This window comes from Pholcus phalangioides, unplaced genomic scaffold (genome assembly GCF_987345545.1).
Source record: "Pholcus phalangioides strain wild (caught in Gottingen) unplaced genomic scaffold, Ppha-v1.0 ptg000028l_1, whole genome shotgun sequence".
Lineage (NCBI taxonomy): Eukaryota > Metazoa > Arthropoda > Arachnida > Araneae > Pholcidae > Pholcus > Pholcus phalangioides.
In genome coordinates this window covers 3,137,716-3,160,619 of record NW_028301618.1, presented here as the reverse complement: position 1 = coordinate 3,160,619, position 22,904 = coordinate 3,137,716, and the positions used below count along the sequence as shown (strand labels likewise).

At 42.9% G+C, this 22,904-nt stretch overlaps 1 protein-coding gene across 1 annotated transcript; it reads right to left on the bottom strand.

Annotated features, from left to right (window-relative positions):
• Positions 1-721: 721 nt before the first annotated feature.
• LOC149067768 (short-chain dehydrogenase/reductase family 16C member 6-like) lies at positions 722-20,621 on the bottom strand. Its single transcript, XM_089252091.1, has 6 exons — positions 20,118-20,621; positions 9,759-9,998; positions 9,569-9,675; positions 8,555-8,695; positions 7,226-7,351; positions 722-1,164 (listed from the first exon to the last, which is right to left on the bottom strand). Exons 1-6 carry the CDS (start codon positions 20,439-20,441, stop codon positions 1,092-1,094), a joined length of 1,011 nt encoding a protein of 336 aa, XP_089108217.1. The 5' UTR covers positions 20,442-20,621; the 3' UTR covers positions 722-1,091.
• Between the last annotated feature and the right edge of the window lie 2,283 nt (positions 20,622-22,904).

Below are 22,904 nucleotides of genomic sequence, written 5' to 3'. Positions count from 1 at the left end.
TAGGATTTTTTGGTTAAGGTGACTTTTTGGATCGCTCTCACACCACAATGAGCTTTGTTAACCACATTCGCTTGCAAGGTATTGGTGAGAAATTCGGATCATCTCTATTTGACGAATGGGCGATAAATATGGTAACCTTTCCCTAGTAATCCCTTTCTTAGAGAAAGGGAAAGTTGAAGGGGAAAAACTAGAAGAAAAAAAAAACAAATCTAAGGAAAACAGTATAATAGATAAGAGAGGATTGAGATAAGAGTAGAGGGTATACGAAGTAGAGATTTCTCTTTTCACCCTCACCAAACCTGTTCCCAGCGCCGTCTTAACGCATGGGTTTCAAGAGAAGAGGGCCTCACAAAAATAAGATCCGGTTGAAATTTTCGACAATTTACCAGGTAAGGCCTCAGAAAAACCACTTGGCCCACTACACTCCACTAACAGACGGCTCTGTCTGTTCCCTTTTGCTCATATAGTAGAAAGATACATCTCTATATGTGGGGAAAAAGTCACTAATGATTGTAAAGAAATAAAAGGGGGAAGGTAAAAGGAACAACTTTCGTAGGGTCACAACAAAGCCTCGCGATGATGATGAGAGAGGAATGAGAGCTTGCTTTCGAGTTTATTCCACAGGAGCTTGCTTTTAAGTTTGGACACAGGCGTTTGGACGCAATATTACGTTCTTGATCGTAAAGTGGTTTAAACATGAAAATATAAAGAAACAAACTTTTTTTTTAGAAAACATCACATTTTTAATTTCGTATTCAGTAAATATGGCTCTCAAGAGCTATAACATTCACATCAAGGTTGAAAGCCGTGACGTCACCGTCACCTTCCTCAACAGGCAAATCATGTTCTTATTTGTTATAGGCAAACTGTATGGGGGCCGGATTTCTTGTTTTCTTCTATCCGCTGATTACAATACGTTCAATTCTCACGAAATATTCATACTATATGTGATTGGATGGCAGCGCCACAGTCTGGAAATTCTCCTAATTTATATCACAAATGCATATATTTAAGATGAAACATAATTACATGGATTTTTTTTTTTCTCGATAAATGCATCTTCGCTGTAACAGGCGATTCTTTCGAGGTCGTCACTGCAAGTTGGATTCCATACCATAGTCGAAGAAACGCTGCAACATCATGGGGACGTCACACGGAAACAGGCTGTGAGAAATGAAAAAAAAAATATATACACAGGGTGGGCAAAAAGTCAGTAGAAACTTTATAAATTCATGAAAACAGGAAAAAAACCGAAATAAAAAAACGATTTGCAGGGTTAGCATCGTAAGGTAACGGGAACTTTTTTGATAGGGTAAAAACCCTCAAAAACAGCCGATAGGTGACGCCGACGTACCCATGTCAAAGGAAAGGTACGCAAATAACGAACAGAATTCCTTCAAATCGTTTATTAGGGGTCATTCAAGTATTACGTCAGCATCGGGGGGGGGGGGGGGGAGTTGATAGGGGATTGGATGACAGGGGGGGGAGGGGGTTTGAAGGCTGCTCACGTCAGCAACCACCCCTTTGTGAAGATATGAAATATTCATATTCTAAGCTGCTGACGAAATTTCGCTGACGAGGGGGGGGGGGTGGGGAAGAAGGGTCAGTGTTTTGCTGACGAGGGGAAGGGGGTCAAAAATGGCTGAAAATCTGCTTACGTAATATGTACTTGAATGGCCCCTTACAGCCACACTGCTGCAAGGGGGTTAACACATTGCAGGCAGGCGAGTCACAAATCCAGCAACGACAGACTTCAGCACGTCCGGATGTATTCGTGACACCTCTCCGCGGATCGCATCTTTGAGTTCCGACAGATTGGACCGACCGGATCGATACACCCGGGATTTCAAAGTTCGTACTACTATCGCCACCTATCGGCTGTTTTTTGAGGTTTTTCTTTCTTGTCTTAAAAAAAAAATTCCCGTGACCTAGCGATGCTAACCCTGGAAAACCGTTTATTTCGGTTATTTTCCCCGGTTTTTATGCATTTTAAAAAGTTGCATGCTTAAAATTTTCTACGAACTTTTTGCCCACCCTGTATATAAATGAAAATAGGGGTAATTTACACCAGAGCCGCTCTTAAGGGTAGGGGGCGCACTCACGATGCGAGTGAAAAAAATATAGATGTGTATCAAATTTTTTTTATGTAGAAAATAAGGTGTCAGCGCTTCAACTGATTTCATTCCGGAATTTTCATCAATTCCGGAATTTCTTTCATAAATTATAAATTTTCCTCCGTCCGGGATTCATTCTTTCGTTGATTCTGCATTTTAAATCAATTCTGAGGTTTTCTTTCCCTTTCGTTCTGAGATCTATTCTTTCATTAAATCTGAATTTTGATCAAATCGGGCTTTTTCTTCTTTGACCGATCCTGAATCTTCATTGGTGAATGTTAGCAGTGGAGTTAAAAACTAAAAAATGATCCCAAGTTCACAGATCATTAGGCACTAATTTTCATTAGTTTTGAATTGCGATTTCTTTCATTAGTTTACAATTTTTTTGCCTATGAATGTAGACCCCCCCAATGAAATCGGAGCTAAGGGGCAGTTCAAGTATTACGTCGTCATCGATGGGGGGGGGGTTCCGATTTGCTGACTTTTGATGACGGGGGGGGGGGGGGGAGGGTGGTGTTTGGGTGATGCTTACGTCATCAACCACCCTTTATCAAAATATTAAATATTCTTAATGGCATCTCACTCGGTGCGCCAAAAACGAAAAACAAACCTTTCGATAGTTATTGGGCACCCGAATTAACATTCTCCCTATTGATAAGTCCCCTACAGAGCCACTTTAGTGATCTCTAAATGTTTCGCGGATCCAAGTGATCTGGAAATGTGTCCGAGCCGCTTTAGTGCTCTGGAACTGTGCCACGCATCACTTAAATAATCTGAAAATGTGCCGCGGGTAACTTGAGTGATGTAGAACCGCACTGGGGGCCACTTAAGTGGTCTGAAACTACGTCACATGTCACTCAAGGGATCTCTAAATGTGTCACGGATCGCTTAAGTGTTCTAGAACTGTGTCCCGGGTCATTTAAATGACCTGAAAATGTGCCACGGGCCGCTTAAATGTTCTGGAATTGTACCACGGGACACTTAACCAATCTGTAAACGTGCTGCTTTTTATTTACAAAATTAGGTTTGAGGAGATCAGGCCCAGGGCCATATTTGGTCCGCGGTCCAAACGCATCGTCGTTGTCGTCAATGCTCTGGTGAAATCAAAAGTGTTTCTTGAAAGCAATTTTGTAGGCATTACTCTTGAAGACATGGCGCTTCACAAGGGTGGGGGTTTACAGGGCTCTTATGCAGTCCGAGACGATTCTCATAATTTTTTGGCTTTCCACACTACAAATTCCCTGTAGAGTGGGCCGTTGAAAAATATGGCCTGGGGGTCTGACAGATTCCAACCTAGGGGATGACTCTAGTCCTGATAATGACAATGTTTTTTTAGCGCCCGAGTGCAGTGCCGCAACTAGAGGGTGCGGGCGGGTCAGGTGCACAAGGCGCTGGACCAGAAGGGGAAATCAAATTCACCATTTAACTCAGAGTTTGCCAAACGTTTTTGTTCCATCGCCCCCTTCTTCAGAAATTTTTCTCTCTCATCGCCCCCAACTCAAACAAGCCCATAGAATCCAATGGTAGAACCGTAGCTTCCATCGCCCCCCCCCCGGACTATTCTATCGCCCACCAGCGGGCGATATTGCCCACTTTGGGAAACACCGATTCTTCTACATGCAAGGAGTGAAAAAATTCCGGCTTGCCCCGGGTGACAAAGTATCTAGTTGCGAACCTGCCCGAGTGGTGCAGTGATAAGGTGCTCGTCTATCACCACTAAACCAACCACGCATGCACCTTGTTCGTTCATATTTCTGTGCGGAACCTCTAACGAATTGGTGCATGTTGGAATGTACGGGTTGTGATGGCAGCACCATCCGCCATAAAATTTTCCAACTATGCATGAGTGAAATGCAATGATTGAATAATTTTACCGTTGAAGGCCTGTTGCTCTCTGCGGTGAGAATTTTTAAACTGGGAGATCGGCCCGCATTCGCGCCTCGAAGTTGGGAAACACAGAAAGCCAAATTCAGCCGACCACTATTGTGGTGCCAGTGGGGTTCAAACACTGGACCTCAAGGTGCGAGCCTGTCACTATGACTACTCTACCACAACAGTGGCACAACTACTTAACCACACATGCATTTCGTACAGTTCCTCCGGGGAATTTCTAACGAATCGGTACATGCAGGAATGTGTTGTGTGTGCAAATGTACTTTCCATGTTATGCAAGTATTGTGTTGAAAGTGCGCCTGCTCTCTGCGGAGACACTTTTTCAACTGGGACAATCTCCCAGTCAGTTTCTGTCCAGCCGATCTGATATTACGTTCTGAACGGTAGGCCTTGATCCATTGGGGTCGTTCCAGAACGACTTGAGCGATGAACTAAAGCAAGTGTGTGTGTGTGTGTGGGGGGGGGGGGGCATTGCCATAGGAGCAGCCATTGCCTCACGAACCATTGCCACAGGAACAGTGAAGAATAAGTTTCTATCGAGCTTATTAAGTTTCTATATGCCGCGGATCACTTAAATATCTGAGAATGTGCCGCGGGTAACTTGAGTGATGTAGAACCGCACTGGAGGCCACTTAAGTGCTCTAAAACTACGTCACATGTCACTCAAGGGATCTCTAAATGTGTCCCGGGCTGCTTAAGTGTTCTGGAATTGTACCACGGGACACTTAAATGTTCTGGAATTGTACAACGGGACACTTAAATGTTCTGGAATTGTACCACGGAACACTTAAGCGATGTGTAAATGTGTCACTTAGTTTATTTTTTACAAAATTAGGTTTGAGGAGGGCAAGCCGCATCACATAACCCCCAGGGCCATATTTGGTCCAAGGGCCTTTATGCGGTTCATCATTATGTGCCTTAGTTGTTGAAATTGATAGTCTGTGGCAAAGCTGCAACTAGACTTCGTAAGCAGGTTCGAGCATGCATTTTGGCGTCCCTCGTAATGTTGAATGAATGGCTAAAAGGGGCAAATCCCCCCCCCCTCCCACCATATGTTCAGCAGACCCACTACTATCGCCTTCCCAGTGTCAACCCTACTATGTCGTTTCGGAAGGCCTTCCCTACTCAGAAACTACCAGCGCAGATCAAGGCAGAGAATCCCTTTAGTCCCACTCCTTCACAACATTCCAAAAATACGTGGGTCGTAACTAAAGTAGGAGGGGGGGGGGGCGGGGTAGCCCAGGTCGATAAGATACTCGCCTAAAGTACCAAAAGATGTATAGAGGTGTCGCGAGTTCGATACCCGGTTCGTCCTTGTCAGAAAACTTTCCTGACAATGGTACAAACAAAACGGCGACATGACAGCAGCAAAAAATTGCTACCGCAGGGAGTCCCCCATCGAGGGTTTAGCGCACCAACCTCTCGATGAGTATAAAAAAGCCTGCCGTTCGGAATCGGCAATAAATTGTAGGTCCCGGTCTAATTAGCCCTCGTGTGCAGAAAATGACCGTGGTGCGACAAAAATGATCAAATGAACTAGAGTAGGGGCAACATATGAGGGTGGATCAAATGAAAACGGAACAGTGGTTATAATTTGGTTCATTTTTGTATGGGTGTGCCGACATTTTCGAGTGAAGGTAAAGCGAAGGAAAGGAAGGCAACCTCTACCGGGGAATGGACTTGCCCTAGGTAGTCACTAGGAAGCACGTGATATGTGCTGGCGGTCGGCCAAGAGATCTGCCGGCAGGCAATCGGTTGTTTTTTTCATCTGCGTCATGTTTGCGAGTAAATAAGAGCACAACGTGATGTTATTTTATTTAGCGGCAGAAAGAGTTCACGAAGTGCATCGGCGAACGAAGGCAGTGTACTGTCATTGACTCGTGTGCAGGACTAACACATCGTTTCCGCGAGGGATAGGGGATCTGTGAATGATGATACGCGCGACCACGTCATCTCGTTATCACTGACGCTTTGGTGAAAGACGTGGGCCAGATAATTAGCTAAAATTGGTTGCATTTTCAAAAAAATTATTATAAAATTTTTATAGTGTAATCTGGGCTTAAGGCCGGGATCTCACCATAAAGTTTTATAAAAGATCTTTTATAAAAGATTAAAAACTCAACCAATAGGCGCATCGGTTGCATTCAAGCAAATGCAACCGGTGATCTTATGGGTTGAATTTTTCACTTTTTATCGAAGAGCTTTTACAAAACTTTTATTGTGTAATCCCGGCATAAGGCTGGTATTACCCTATAAAACTTTCATTAAAAATTTTTATAAAACTTGAAAGTGTAACCAATAAACGACGTTACATTCGAGGAGCGACGAACTTAACTGATCCGCTTATTGGTTGCATTTTTCAAGTTTTATAAAACTTTTATAGTGTAATCCCGGCTTAAGATAGAATTGTGATGTGAATATTTCTAACACAGCCATTTTGAAAGTCTTCACCCCTTTCCCTTTTTTTCTAGTTGCAAATTCTTTGATATCTCCTGATTTTTTTTTTTTTTTGGGAACATCGAATGTTTTGGATGTTTTTGGATTGGATTTTTCGAATATTGGATGTTTTTGGCATTTTTATTCCATATTTTTCCGAAAAGACAGATCTTTTTTCAAAATTTTTTGAAAATATTTTGAGATATTTTCTCCCATCGACTACTTGCGAGGATCGGAATGAAGACATCTTTATACCCATGGGGGGTATAACGACCCATCTTTACCCATCTTTATTCTATAGGGGCTCTAGATGAAACCACCAAAGAATGCCTCTAGGCTGCCTATGGACACTGAATCAGGGGTGAAGGAGAAAAATTACAAAAATTGCGAAAAAATAGTTTTTCGTGTGAAAGGGTATGCGGACCCGCGTCCACATCCGCTCCGTGTGAAAGGGGCTTAAAACAGACTGTCTGGCGGAGGATCTATTGGCCGACCGCCAGCACATACCACGTGATTCATATCGACTACCTAGGGCAAGTTGATTCCCCAGTAGGGTTGCCTTCCTTACCTTCCTCAACTCATACGAAAAATATCACCGCACTCATGTATAAAAACGAACCAAATTGTAATCTCTGTTCCGTTTTCTTTTGATCCACTGTCATTGTTTATGAAGCGGAAGCACACAAATTTGCGTTCATCTTCCACCGGTGCCTTTAGGGCTATCACCTATCAAGTTAATCAAGAAAAGGGACAAAAAAAAACAAGGGTGAAGTGTGGCTTACTTGGCGATTTTAAAAATGGCGTGTGTCCTCGTTGGTATCACTATAATGCGCTTGTTTCTCAAGATGGCGTCCGTGATGGCCTTCGCTACATCTTCAGCACTATAAATGGGGAACATGGCTGGAAACCTGAAAAGACACATAAATAATGCTTGATCGAACAATCACTTTCGTTCAGAGTTTGAAGTAATCTGTGGAGATCGTGGGACAATCTCGATCAACGAATCCATCTGTGATATTGCTCCGGAGTCCTTGAAATGAGTAAAGGACGAAACAAAATGCAGGACGTCACACATTTATTTAGAACAGCTATTTACATGCACTCACAAGCAGAGTACACTGTACACGCTAAACGGAAAGATTCTGACAGACGGCTTTCTCAAGCGTACACAAGAGAGATCTCTCTCTCTCTCTCAACTTTCTCCTTGGCGCGTTTATATATATACGAGGAAGAAAAGATCGCGAAGCCTCGAGGACCTTCTCGTAATATCCCCAAAGAGGTTCAGCACCTCCTAGAGAGAAGGCCTCTGCACCGTTTGTCATAAATGTCATTCATACTGCCTAGTAAGTTTGCCACATTTTGAACTATTTTTCTATATAATTAGATGAACAGTCGAGTTAATTAGTGAAGTGAAATTCCCGTCGAAATGTTTGAGGCCCGCGAAACCATAGCAAGCAATCATACTGGGTGCGGCTTATACGAGGATGTCTCGGAGTTCTCTCCCCATGTGCATATGCGGCTTGTATACCGGAGTTTTGTCCCCAGTGTGACCCGCGACACTACGGTTAACCGTTATGTTAGCCCTCAAACAGAGGCGGATTTAAAGGCGGGTGCACTGGGCTCACACCCCGGGGCTCCGACTTCTGAAAGGCCCCCGAAAAACCCCAGATTTACGCTTTTTCCTAATTCAGGGGGGGGCCCAATATTTTCTTTTACGCCCGGGGTCTCAACCGACCTTAATCCGCCACTGCCCCTCGAACAGAGAGAAGTTGGTCAACGCTGTCCTATGTAATGGGATTCACAGCACAAGATTCTACGGACCGGGACATGGAGAAGTAAACAGACCAAAGCAAATGTGCGGAGCTGCTCTTTCTCATGACGTAAGATTACAGTTAAGACTAACAATGGTATGTAGTTATATTACATCTATGATTTCTTTGTGTGAATCAATATTGAAGATGATCCCTATAAGTGAGAGCCGTGGCCGGTCACTTCCGGTAGATTCGCAGAGAAATGAGCTAATTTTCATTTCTGCATAGAGTAATGACCACTTACACGCGGAAAATAACAAATAAGGACTATTTACATAATTTTCGCGACAGCATATTTACCTGCTCCTAGGTCTCTGGACCATTCCGGTGTCCATTATGGATGGGCAGGCCACGGTGAGGTTGATGAGGTCCTCCTTACCTTGCGAGTACAGATCCTCTCTCAGAGCTGACATGAGGCCGATCACTGCGTGCTTTGATGCGCTGCAAGAAAATGAAAGATGAGTCAACTTATGTCCAGTGTATGTTAATCGCATTGTAACTGTCAGGAGTAAACTTGTATTGGGCCCGAGCACCCCAAATATTTATTTGCCACCGACAAAAATGAACTTCCAACTGAACTGTTTTTGGCGGAAATTTGTATTGTACAGTATGTCGATTAAATATGGTTAACGATGCATAAACTTCTCCATGTCTAAAGTTTGGCGATAAATTATTGACACTATATTGTAGGTGGTGCACAACCTTCGGCCCGCCAAGAGGTTTCATCCGGCCCGCGAAAGGCGTGTTACGGTAGGAAAATTTTGATACAAACACGATAGATGTATAGGCTGACCATATTTCTGAGATTAAAAAAAGGAAAATCGCGATTCAATAGGGATAACTGCAAATTATTGCAAAAAAATAATCAAATGCTAGTAAAGTTGCCAATTACAGCCAAAAAATCGTCGAAAAAAATATAATTTATGTCATGATATAGTCTGAAGTCTTGATCTTAACTAGTTGAAAATAAACAGGGCCGCAACTAAATACATGTATTTCGTACGCCGGGGCAGGCACGCATTTTGGTGCCCCGTGTAACGAAGCAGCAGCAGCAGTAGCTGAAGGGTGAATTTGACCCTCTCTGGTCCAGCGCCAGGGGCACCAGACATGGCTGTTCCCAATAGTTGCGACCCCTAAAAATAAGAAATAAACAGGACATTTAATGAAAAGGTTGGGACGATCAAAATTACGGTAATGTCCCATAAAATGCAGGTCACCCTACATATACTAGGCCCGTGAGCAGCAGAATTACCGCATATCTGGCCCACAGACTGAAAAGGTTGCGCAGCCGATGCTAAATTGGAATCGACTTACCAATAATCGGTGAGGTTGGCACATCCGAGTATACCAGCCACGGATGACACGGCGACGATGTGGCCCTCGCCCATCTCCAGCATGCTTGGAAGAAATTGCCTTATTGTCTGCGGGTGAAACAAAGTGGTATAATCATTGACGAATGCTATAATCTTCGCCATAAAATCGAACCAAACGTGATTTGCCTCACCCAGAAATGCGCCAACGTGTTGATCTCTAGCGTCCTTCTGATCTGGTAGCTGTTGAGGTACATGATGGGCTTCCCGGACATTACGCCGGCGTTGTTTATCAGGATGTGGACGTCGCCGACGTCCTTCTTGACCTTCTGGCCGACTTCTTCGACTTGCTTCTCGTCACTGACGTCGCATTTGTACGCGTACGCCTGTCCACCTTCGGCGCGGATCTCTTCGGCCACGTCTTCGCATCGAACCTGTGGAAACGGAGCATCGCAGTTATTTGACAAACAAAAGAATTCAGCTTAGTAAGCTCCTCGGAGCTGAATGATTCAGCTATAGAATCGGTCTTACAGCTCGCCAAACGAGGGAAGATACTTGGCCAAGCCTCTTTGGGTTGAGAATTCATCGATTTTCCGCCAGGGGTTTTTGTTGGTTTTTTATTTATTGACAAAAAAAATTACAGTCGAAAAGGGGGGAAAACGACTTGAACTAAGCAAGTTTTTTGTACATGCGTTTAAATAACGGACTTCACGAAACGAAAAAAACGGGACACGGTGCCTGATAGTCACTTATTACTGCCATCACCACAATCAACCAAGAAAAAAAATCATTGGCACAAAAAAAAAAACCCCGTCTACAAGTTAAATTCAAGCCAAAAAACCCAATTGAAACACTTTTTTTGGCGAATTATTTTTACTCAATCGCCAAATGAGACGTTCGGTCGTGGGAGGAAACACCCTCATATGATCTGCATGTAGAAATGTCCCCCTGTCAATACAAGATTCATTGAAAGAACTGGTTATTTGTGGAGATGAAGATTACACACAAGGAAGAAAATTCATCACTGACCCCACGGGGACTCGAACCCCGGTCTCTCCCTTGCCGGACGAGTGCTCTACCATCTAAGCTATGGAAGCAGATAGAATATTTCAACCTCATACGCTCCAAGGGGGAAATATTTTATCTGCTTCCATAGCTTAGATGGTAGAGCACTCGTCCGGCAAGCGAGAGACCGGGGTTCGAGTCCCCGTGAGGGCAGTGATGAATTTTCTTCCTTGTGTGTAATCTTCATCTCCACAAATAACCAGTCTTTCAATGAATCTTGTATACTCATATGATCTGTTTCAGAATCATAAACCACTTAGGACTGTCAATCATTAGCTGACGAAGCGCAAGTATCACGTGATGTAGGCATTGGCAAGTCTCTTCTCGTGGTAGACAAAAGATGCATCTTCACGGCAGTCACCTGTACCTTACCACACACTTTCGTGCTTGGCCTTCCCCTACAGAAATCGACTAGTGTGACCCTCACGGATTTCGGTTCCGTGTATCGGGTTGGAATCGGTAAGGCGCCAAATAAAGAATACGGTATTTCCAGTTAAGAAAAAACTCCTGCAGCTCAAAGTGGGATATTCGATTGAAAAATTCTGAGAATGTTTTCAACAGCGTGCTCTAATGTTTGCAAAGGGAATCACACAATAATTGGATCGACGGGGGTGTCGACTGCACGTGGAGGAAGCAGCTTTGAACATTGATACGACAAGGTCGCATCAATGTTCAAGACAGACACATCAAGCGGAGAGACATATCGACCTTGGTTACCCAAAATAGCCGCCATAAATACTGCTTCCAAAGCAGAATATGCCGAAACCTGCGACGTACGTCGTATAACAATCTTGAGGAATTTTAAGAAAAACTGCTGTAAAACTGTTTTTACAGCAGAAAAACATTTCCACTCAACCGAGGGCTCGTTGTAGAACAATGCAAAACATTCTGCTTTGGTGGCTTTCCAACGTTGTGAATCCGATTTCCGAGGTTTTTTTGAGGAACGTCGTTTTCATTCAGCGTCCACCAACATGATGTTAAACATGGAGACCCGACCCCCAAAATAACTTGTTAGCCCGCTCTTATATGTATATCTCATGGTTATAGTAGAGCAGAATACAAACATCCTCGATGTCTCATAACAGTATAAAGATACTAAAAATTAATTTAGTGAAATTTTACAGTGAAAACTTAGTTGGAACAAATGATGTTCCAAGGTATAACAGCCTCCCTTGTATTTCGAAGATATAGAAGTCACTCTCTCCTATTTCTAAGAAGGTTTCAATAGCTGGCTGATGCGAAGGTATAAATACATAAAAGAAAAAGCAGCCAATCAATATGGATACCAAAAAAAAACAACAAAAATACAGAAATGCCAATTCTAAAATTAACGGGCTTGATAAACAATGGAATAAATGAAAATAAATATTCGATAATAGTTTTTTTGGACCTAAAACGAGCACTCGATTATGTGGATCTTAACATTTTAACAGAGAAATTATATTCAGCCGGTATAAGAGGAAATATCTTGCAATGGTTTAAATCATACTACTATATTACACTAGATGACAAGCTGTCATAATAGAGGAAAAAATTAACAATTTTCAAGAAGTAAGTGGAGTTCCTCAGGGAAGTGTCCTTGGCCCCATACTTTTTTCACTTTTTATCGACAAACTCGATCAGGGTATCGATGGAATTACTAGCAAATTCGCAGATGATGTGAAGCTAATGGGGGTAATCGGGAATGAAAGCGATAGGGAGTTGCTCCAGACCAACTTAGACAAGATTGCAGCATGGGCAAATGAATGGAGCATGACGTTTAGCGTAGATAAGTGCATGGTCGCTCATTTTGGTTCGAACAACCCACGGTTCTCTTACGAGTTGAATGGTGTCACTATCCCGGATGCAACTAGAGTCACCGATTTGGGAATTCTCATTGACGAGCGACTTAAGTTTTCTGAACATTGTTCAGCGGTTGTCAAAAAAGCGAATAGAATGCTTGGTCTCATTTTCAAAAAGGTCTCTTCGCGTTCTCCTAAAGTCATTCTTCCGCTTTTTCGAGGCTTAGTTCGTCCTGGACTGGAGTATGCGGTAAGGTTTTGGAGACCATACCTACAGAGGGACATAGACTTGATTGAAGGGGTGCAGAGAAGAGCTACGCGTGTCCTTATTGGCACACAGGGCTTGAGTTATGAAGAGAGACTTCATTTTTTGAATATGTTTACATTGGATGAACGCAGGTGTCGAGGAGATATGATTGAAGTGTTCAAAATTTTCAATGGGATGGATAGGATGGACCATGAACTTTTAGTACACCGCCAATCAACCGCTTTTACAAGGGGACACCAGTATCGATTGGTGAGGGACAATGCAAGGTTATGGTGTCGCAGGGAATTTTTCTGTAATAGGGTTGTTAATAAATGGAATAGCTTACCCCCGGAGGTAGTAAATTGTAACACAATTGACACGTTTAAAAAGAAATACGATAAACATGTTGGGGTAAATCGAGAAGCTATCCATTCTTAGAATAAGACAACCATAAGTATTCTTTATGGGCATTGTATAATATTTTATCATGTGTATATATTGTTTATAATTTGTGTTAATTGCATTTTTAATGGGGTTGCTGTATTTTTGAAACATATGACATCCATATTTTTATGGGCATCTTTTTATCAGCCACCTCGTTGGGCATTTTGCCTGTTGTGGCGTTGTATTTGTATTTGTATTTGTATAAGTAAAAAAAGGCGTCCCACAGGGCTCGGTCTTAGGGCCGATACTATTTTTAATTTACATAAATGAACTGAGTAAACAAAATCTAAATGGTAGCATTATATCTTTTGCAGATGACACAGTTTTATATGTTGAGGATACGGAAACAGATAGTTTGGTTAAAAGAACAGAGAAGGACCTAACAAAAACAAATCACTGGCTAATTAAACACAAATTAAAATAAATACACAAAATACTAAATTTATGTGCATGAAAACGAGAGATATAAATGACAGTACAGAAATCCACGTAAAATTACACACTCACTGCCAATCTCAAACTATATCAGTATGCAATTGTGAAGAAATAGGTAGAGTGTTCAATTATGAATACTTAGGAATAGTTATACAAGATAATCTAAAATGGAACATACATAGTGAAAAAATGATAAAAAAAATACTTAGAATGTATTCAGGTGTCATTTATAAACTTATAAATACATAGTTGATAATAACTTTTTGAAAAAAGATATCTTCTATGTGTGGGTTTATTCAAATACAAATTACGGAATATGTGTCTGGGGAGGAGCATATTATGAAAACATACGCAATCTAGACAATCTTTACAATAAATTAAGGGAATTAATAAATGTTCCAATAGAAAACAAAAACATACAATGCCACATATTGACACTGAGGCAGAACTACGTGTACAGAATTTATAAATTCATCATCAAAAACGAAGAATGGTTAGTAAAAAATGAAAATAGAAGTGCCTAAAAGTAACAAAACATCATTTCAAAAAAGTTTTTGTTACACCGAAAATAATGAACTTCATCTACTCTAGTAATTACACAAATAGTAATAAAAATACAGATTACAATGTCTTTATTATGATCAAAAACACAGATATTAATGCAGTACTTTGAAATAAATTATTGCACCAATGCATATTAATGGGCGGGGTGCATGTGTGGTGTAGTAGTAGTAGGTAGGGCCTCCAAAAAATGGCTCGGGGATCCATGATGTTCTGAAGTCATCCACCTCGTTAGGCAATTTGCCTGTTGTGGCGTTGTATTTGTACCATACATAGATGAAATAGCTATCAGCGAAACGGGCGAAAAGAAAGGTACGAGTACACACTAATTGGAATAAATCTAGTTAAGCACTCATTTACGATTTTTTTCCCCCATTAGTTTAAATCAGTGATTCCCAACGTGGAACGTTCTTTTCCTTGGTTCTGAAAAGAAAAGAGACTACATCGATATAGATCAGTCGAACCGAAAAATATTCATAGTTCACGTCTGGCAAATTACAGAGTTATTGGGCTGTTCGATATCGTCAATTGTTTCAATTGAACTTGAAGTGTATGTTACGGTAAAAGCCCGAAGAGTGGTAAAACCTCGAGTCGAGTTGGTAAAAGCCCGAAGAGTGGTAAAACCTCGAGTCGAGTTGGTAAAAGCCCGAAGAGTGGTAAAACCTCGAGTCGAGTTGGTAAAAGCCCGAAATACGTTTGAAAACGTATACATTTTCGGGCTTTTACCAAGCCCTTTGGTTCGCGAAATTCGCAATTCAAATACGCGAAAATTACTAAAAATGCGAATTTTATAATTTTTTTATAAATTTGAAAGCATTTCATTTATCAATCACAACGATACTGACGCTAATTAATAGCGTTCATAAATATTTTTTTTTTGCCATGTTGACGATTCTTCGAGATGTTTTCTTCTATCCCCAAAAACGAACGGTAAGCAACGCTAAAAATATACATTTTTGATAAATTTTTTGTTTTGAGCATCTCGAGATTCAACTATAACCTACTGCCAAAGAGTCAAGGCCCGACCCTGAGGTCCTGTTGCGATGATTGTTTAATTGTGTTTTATAATCTAAAAATAAGCATTTTGCACTTTATTATGTACTAGCTACAATACCCGGCGCTGCCCGGGTTTTCTTCAATGAGGCTTTTTGGGTCATGCGATATCTCCCTCTTTCTTTGAGGGACATGCAAACCGTGTCTAAGTTAACCAATATGGCGACGTCCTGCGCGACTCATGAAAGAAATAAATCTAAATTTAAAGAAACGTAGAAATGAATAGTCCCCCCCCCTTTTTTTTATGGGTGTTAGGTATTTCGATTCCCTCCCCCTGAACTTCAACTTATCCATCTCTGCCTGTTTCAGCTTCCAAAAATGCTTACTTAAAGCTGTGGAATTTTTTCGATGCACTTTACGGGGCCCAAAACTAATTTTAAAAACATCCTAAACTATATGAATTTATGCAAATAAATATCAAAAGACAATACGGAGAACTTAATTTTCATGCTTGAGAAGATATAAATAAAAAGTTGAAATCAATGTTATTACATGGATATCCAACTCGAAAGTAGATCCGGCAAATTATTCATATTTTTAATTTTCTGGGCTTCGTATCTCCAAGTGAATTCCATATTTCAAAAATCGAGAATTCAATTTAATTTTTAAAATTATTGATGTGGCAGGAAACCCCCCCCCCACTAAATTTCCGTATTTATGCAGTTGAATCGGCAATTTTAATAGTGATTTCTATGAGGATCACCCTTTTCCTGACCCTCAAAGCGATGATGGTGATGATTATGACGTCTATTCAAAAAGCCTCATTACTGAGAGTATTGAAAATGTGGCAAACCATTATAAAGGCATAAACTATTATACATAATTGGCAGCATTAAAGAAGTGACAAACCATTGTAAAGACATAAACACGTCTGAAACTCATCGCTAGGGAACCACGGTAACCAAAGTAAACGTTCGGAAAGTGATTGTTGAGGCCCAAAAACCATTGTTGCCGGACAGTTTTTTGCCCATTTGGGGCATTTGCCCTGGTCTGACGAAATTTTAAAGTAGCCTATCGTTCAAGTCGGGTCCCATTTGGTATATATGCAAAATTTGGCGACGATCGATCTAAAATTGTAGATTTGTATAGAGAACATACACACACACAGACACACAGAAAATCAATTTTATATATATAGATTCTATAGATTAACAGAATTGTCAAGTTGAGTAGTTAGAATTACTTCAGTCTCGTTTTGCAGGCCGAGGTGTGGCCAAAGCCGATGGGAATTGCGACTCTACAACAGTGGTTCCCAAACATTTTCAAGCGCAACCACCCGCTTTTCACAAGAATTTTATTTTGGCGCGATCCCTCTACATAAGGTGACCATGCGTGCCAGTTTCCAGGACATTCTTGATTTCTTTTTTGTTAAGGGGGCCATTCAAGTATTACGTAAGCAGATTTTCAGCCATTTTTGACCCCCCCTCCCCGCCCATTATCAGCAAAAGTCAGCAAAACACTGACAACCTCGTCAGCAGCTTAGAATATTTCATATATTCAAAAAGGGGTGGTTGATGACGTAAGCAACCTTCAAACGCCCCCCCTTCCTCCTTGTCATCAAAAGTCAGCAAATCCGAACCCCCCCCCCCCCCGATGCTGACGTAATACCTGAATGACCCCTAATGAATGTGCTTTAGTTTCCGTAATCGGCGATGAATGAAATCGAAAATTATTTTTTTTATCATTTAGTTGACAGAACTGTTTTATTATGAGATTTCAAACTACCCACACGTGTTTTAGCTTTGAATCCTGCGGAGTGTCTCATTACCAGAGCCGCAAGTTAGAATTGAATGCCTATCTTGCGCGCCGTAATATAGTGCAGAGGGGGTAACCAATCTCAAGGCCACCATTACCAAACGCAGGGTCAGGGCTGGAACTACAGGACAGGGAGCAACTGCCCTGACGACGAAATTTGGAGGTCGACAATTTTAGGTTGAAACAAAGAAAACTACCGTAAAATTGCCGAATTTTAAAGTTATGGGGGGCGACAAAATCATGTTTGCCCCGCGCGGCAAAAATCCTATTTACGACCCTGGGCAGGATTGACTAGCGGAATAATATTTTCGGGCTCATTTTTGTACAGAGAATGATTTTAGTTGAATTATATTATTTAAAATATTAGTATATCATTTCCATGCTTGTGGCAGGGCCACCCTTGCTTCATTATCCAAAATTAATTATCAACTACAGGAGTATTTTCTATTATAGCGAGTCATAGGCGTACGCAGAATTTTCTCCTGGGGGGGGGGTCAATTTTTTTTCTTCTATGGGGGGATGTTTACGTTTTTTCCTGCAAAATAACACTAAGCTCGGCTTGGGGAGGGGGCGGCAGGGCCGTCATTTCAACTTTTTCCAGGGGGGGGGGCAAAACACATGTACACAATGTATGTATATATGTGTGTGTGTGTGTATATATATATACACACACACCATTTTTAGTGTATTTTCAAAAGCCAGGAGGCCTAAGCCAGTCCCTAAATGACGGGCCTGGGGGGCGGCGTTAGAACCCCAAACACATCCCTTGCGTACGCCAATGTAGCGAGACAGTACCCGGTGTTATTCTCTTAACAATTTTACTTACGTTGCGAAATTTTTTTTTTTTTTTTGTGTTCGGAAAATTTCATTCCACAAAATCGCTCGCGAACCCCCCCCCCCCCCATAACCATGACGACTATAGTTCGTTTCAAGTTAACTTTGCAGTAAAGGGGAAGCTACGAGAGGACCGCATCACACGTTGCTATGACAACGAAAACCTTTCAACCAATGTATCGATGCGCGGTATCCGTAAGGTATGGCTGATTATCGCCAATCTCACTGAGGGAAAAACCTTTTCTTTACGTATAATGGTAACCAATATTATTTCTAATTTAAAAATTTTAAACGAACAAAGATCGGTTCAGAACGATATTTTCTCAGTATTTTTTTTCAGTCATTCAAAAAATTGAAATATTCTGCATAAATGATCATCGTACGTAAGCCTCCGATACATGGGAACTATATTTTGCGACGAACGAATACATTCCCTACCTTTCTCTGCACTGCAAAAAGTTAACCTGAAACAGACTATAGGAAATCGGCATTGGCACTTGAAATTTTATGCGTGTGATTGCGGAATTGGAGTCCGAGAATAACAAGTTTTGTGATTTCATTCCAGCGTGTCTTTAAACATATGAAGAGGAGGCCATAAGGTGCCAAAAATGTCAAAAATATATATATATATATATATATACATATATATTGAGAAAATCTTTTCACGACTGAAAATCATGCTCATCTCTTAGGAAATTCCGCTGGTGTCTAAATATTTTCTTGATTTGTCAAGTCCTGATGTAAAGTATTTGTCATTTTATTTTATCTAACTATATTACTTTATTATCTTCTCCTCCTGGAAAGGATGAGTAGGGGGTGAGGGTCGGTATTCATATCCTGGTGGGGAAGGGAGGCCCCAGCACTAGCATGTGGGAATCATGGTGCCGGAACATGGGTGTTTAAAGCTATGAATATACAATGAAACCCTTTTCCCAACACCCCCCCATCCCCTTGCATTTTGGGCTCGAGTCCCGTATATATGTGGGACGAGTTCTAATCTTCAACCCCTTCAATGTTATCATGTCGTCGCCTCTGCCAGTGCCCCCCCCCCCGCCCCCCGATAATGATCAAGATCGGGATAAACGTTATTTTGAAGAAAAACTGCTGCTGATCCTTGCCGATAAAATGAACAATTTCTCGTAACGAAGCAAAATCATTGCGGTTCCCGGGATCTGAACAGGGCTGCTCTGCACGTACCCTACACAAAGGCCCTGTATGAAAATAATCCCTTCTCACGGTCCCCACATTCTGCAGCAGGGCCCCCCTAGGAAGGGATCTTTGGTGTTCCCCAGGTAAGAGAGACTTGAGACTTATCACGCCCCTCCCCCAAATTTATAGCGTGAAAAAACAAAGTGATGGGAATCGTTCCGGGTCCTGTCAGCCCTGCCCTTGTGGGGGCAACGCTTCTTTTCCCCTCCTCGATATTCATGCATTTCTCCTAATTTTTTTTTTGTTTTTATTATTTGTTCCTTGATTTTCCACATTTGAAACATTTCGTTTATTATTTAGCCATACCGTTATTAGAAAAGAAAAATTACTTTTTTATTTCTGTCAAAAGGGCGGGGGCCCACCCGTGCGGTCGCACACCCATCTGGATTCAAATAAACAACTTCATAACGGAAACAAAATCATTTACGGGTTCCTTACCCAAATCAGGGACGATTGTGACCTCCATAATATGGGATAAATTGTCACGTAAAATACGGGACGATCTAACGAACCTACACGATAAATCCCCCCCCCCCACCACTCCCTGCACACAGTTCTGGAAACGCACCTGCAATATGGAAAGGGCTCATGAAAACATGGCCACAGCTAGATGCATGATCAGCAGGGACAAGCACGTGATTTGGCAACACCTTGTATTGTGGAAGGAGAGGTTGAAGGATGAAATTTACGCCCTTCCCCTCTCTGGTTCGGCGCCCGGGGCAGCACACCCTTCTCCTGACCAGATCGTGCACCCCGTCACTGTCTCAAGGAAGAGATATAAGCATCAGGTGGTCGAAGAAGATCTGGGCCATGCTGGAAAAGGGCACCAGACCCGCTTGCCGCAAATAGATACTTAGTCAGTGCGCATTTTGGCGCCCCGTGCAATGCTGAGGGAGGGGTTAAAGCGTGAAATTTGCTGCCCCTCTCCGATCCGGCGCCCGGGGCACCACACAGACCTGCCTGTTCCCCCTTAGTGAAGAACCTCAACCAGTTGCGACCCTGTGTGAAAATTCCTCGCCGGGGTAGGAGGGGGCGCTGAATATGATTTAGCGAAGGTTGTTTGAGCAATATAATACGCATCGAAGCATTTGAAACAACTGCGTACGTCCGTCCGAACAATGGCGGAAACACAAGGAACAAAAAAAACAACGAAATCGTCGGCCACTCACCTGATCGATGTCCCACAGCACGACCCTGGCCCCGCGAGACGCGAAGTTAAAGGCCAAATGCCGGCCGAGCCCGTGGCCCGCTCCGGTCACCAACACGATCCGGCTGCGCACGGATTTCTTGGACTCCGGCACGCACTGCCTGAACAGGGCCACCAGCAGCAGGAGCGTCGAACGCGCCAACACCGACACGAACTCGAATAGCACGATCGACCAGGTCACGAGGCTCGCCGACACATTCGGGCCCGGTTGTTGCGTCGCCACCTGTTCCGGGCCATGTTGCATCGTCTCCGTCGTCGCCATTCTCCTCCTTTCTGGTGTCACCATGATTCAATTCGAGGGGGGGATCGGGTGATGATAATTTCTTTTGATTTTGAGCAGTTTCCTCGACGCTGCTGGTCACATGAATACGCTCGTCGACGGTGCGTCGATCTCAAGAGGAAGATTCGGCAAGAGATGGGGAAAAGGGTGCTCGAAACCTGTTTTGTTGATTGAAGGAAAAGAAGAATCATCATCATTATCACAAAAAACAAAACCTGTGCGGTAATGGCTGAACACGCACGACATCACGGGCCTCGTTGGTGGATTATTTTCAAAGATTTGATTTGTGTGATCTCAGCAGAGAGGGGGCGGCTTGAGCGAAGGTTCAAGGGGTGCGGTAGGTTGTTGGGGGGGGGGGCGTCTTGGACTTTCTCTCGTTGGACACAAAAGTTTTTTTTAAATTTCCAACAGCAAAAATTCGCATGTACACACGTTGACAACGAAGGGGGATGAGGAAAACTTGAGGAAAAAAAGACACAGGGCCCGGGACAGTATTACCAGAAATGAAAATGCGCTCTATCACAAGAGGCAAACAGTCATTGTTTTTTCGGAATTCAAATAACGCAGGGGAAATAATTCGTCTTCTCACTTGCCCGGTCCCTGAAGCATCAGGGTAGGGGCCGTTCAAGTATTACGTAAGCAAATTTTTAGAAATTTTTGACCCTCCCCCCTGCCAACAAAACTCTAACACCCCCCCCCCCTTGTCAGCAAAATTTCGACGTCAGTTCTGCCCCTCTGGATCCTAACGCATATATAGGGGAGGGGGGGGGGGTTTGACTCGAAAAAATTTATCTTTAATAAATTATATATGGTAAATCGCATAAAGACCCTTGGACCAAATATGGCCCTGGGGGTTATCTGATGCGACCTGCCCCCCTCAAACCTAATTTTGTAAGAAATAAACTAAGCGGCACATTTTTACAGATCGCTTAAGTGTCCCGTGGTACAATTCCAGAGCATTTAAGCGGCCCGTGGCACATTTTCCCCCCACCAGATCATTTAAGCGGCGGCCCGTGGTACATTTTCAGATCACTTAAATGACCCGAGACACAGTACCAGAACACTTTAGCGATCCGTGACACATTTAGTGACATGTGACGTAGTTTCAGAGCACTTAAGTGCCCCCCACCCCCCAGTGCGGTTCTACATCACTCAAGTTGCCATTAAAAATATTTCATATTTTCATTAAGGGTGGTTGATGACGAGCATTATCCAACCCCCCTTCCCCTTGTCATCAAAAGTTAGCAAATCGGAACCCCCCCCCCCCCATCGACGCTGACGTAATAGTTGAATGGCCCCGAAAGCATTTGAAACAAATTTCTTCATAAAAGTCGCCTCGTTATACATCATCTTTACAGGATAGGCGTAAGTAATGGTGGCCTATCAGTATATGTAAGTGCCGTTTTGTGTGAATTATATGAGTACGAGAGAGAAAAAGACAACTCTACTGTGAAAACGCAACATTTTCTTGAAAAGCGGGACGTATGGTCAAGCACGTTTTCTGGGTGCAGAATTGTGTGCGTCTCTCCTGAAAACGAAATAGGTTTATCCCTCCCAAGGTCTCCTGGGATACAGCTCCGTCAGCTTCCCGCCAGGATGATCTTTAGGGGCGGCACATAAGGCTTTGCACCCGAGCGGCGGGTAAGCTCGAGTCGCCCCTGGATCTCAACTTCTGCAATTTAAAACTTTATGCGTAACGGAGTGCTACTCAAAAGCCCCCCCCCCCCGCTCCTCCCACAGATTTCAAGTCGGGGTCGGCTTAAGCGCGCGCGAGTGCACCCGAGGCTGTAGGTTGTAAGGGGTGGCAGCCCATGTGGGAAATTTTGTGGCTTCTTTCTATTGCCCCCCCCCCTCATAGCCCCTACATCCTGTGTCAGGGCCCCAAACCAAATTTTCCATGGGACCTCTTCTACAGTTAATTTATAGTGCGGAGGGGGGGGGGAAGGAAAAATTAAAAGAATTTAGTCCCAGGGCCGTAACTAGGATGTTTGATTGCCTGGGCAAACATTATTTTGCTGCCCCCCACAACCTTAAAATTCGATCATTTTGTAATGGTGTTCTTTGTTCCCACCTACAATTGCCGCACGGGGCAGTTCCAACCCCTCTACTTACGGCCCTGCCCTCCAAGCTGGAGCCCTGTCAGCCCTACCATTAGGTATGATGCCCCCTCCCTCACAAACATTTCCTAACAAAAACAAGAACTTTCGCTGCCCTTTCATCTCGGATTTTTCGCCCCTCCAAGGGCAGACAGAAAACATTTTCTGTGAATTTTTTCAGTCGATGGAACTTTTTTCTTACTCATTCACCTCTGATTTAGCTCAGCCATGGCCCCCACAAGAGCGGGGCTGACAGGGCCAGGGACAATTCTCATAATGTTTTGGCTTTTTCACGCTATAAATTAACTATAGAAGGGTCCGCGAGAAGTCTGACTGGGAGAGGAGGGGGAGGGGGGTGCAAAAGATTCCGGAC

Coding starts and splice junctions, on each gene's coding strand:
- LOC149067768 (XM_089252091.1), bottom strand. CDS start 20,441: ATGGTGACACCAGAAAGGAGGAGAATGGCGACGACGGAGACGATGCAA. Junction 8,696..9,568: donor GCCAACCTCACCGATTATTG/GTAAGTCGATTC, acceptor ATTTTCTTGCAG/CGCATCAAAGCACGCAGTGA. Junction 1,165..7,225: donor GCCATTTTTAAAATCGCCAA/GTAAGCCACACT, acceptor CATTTCTCACAG/CCTGTTTCCGTGTGACGTCC.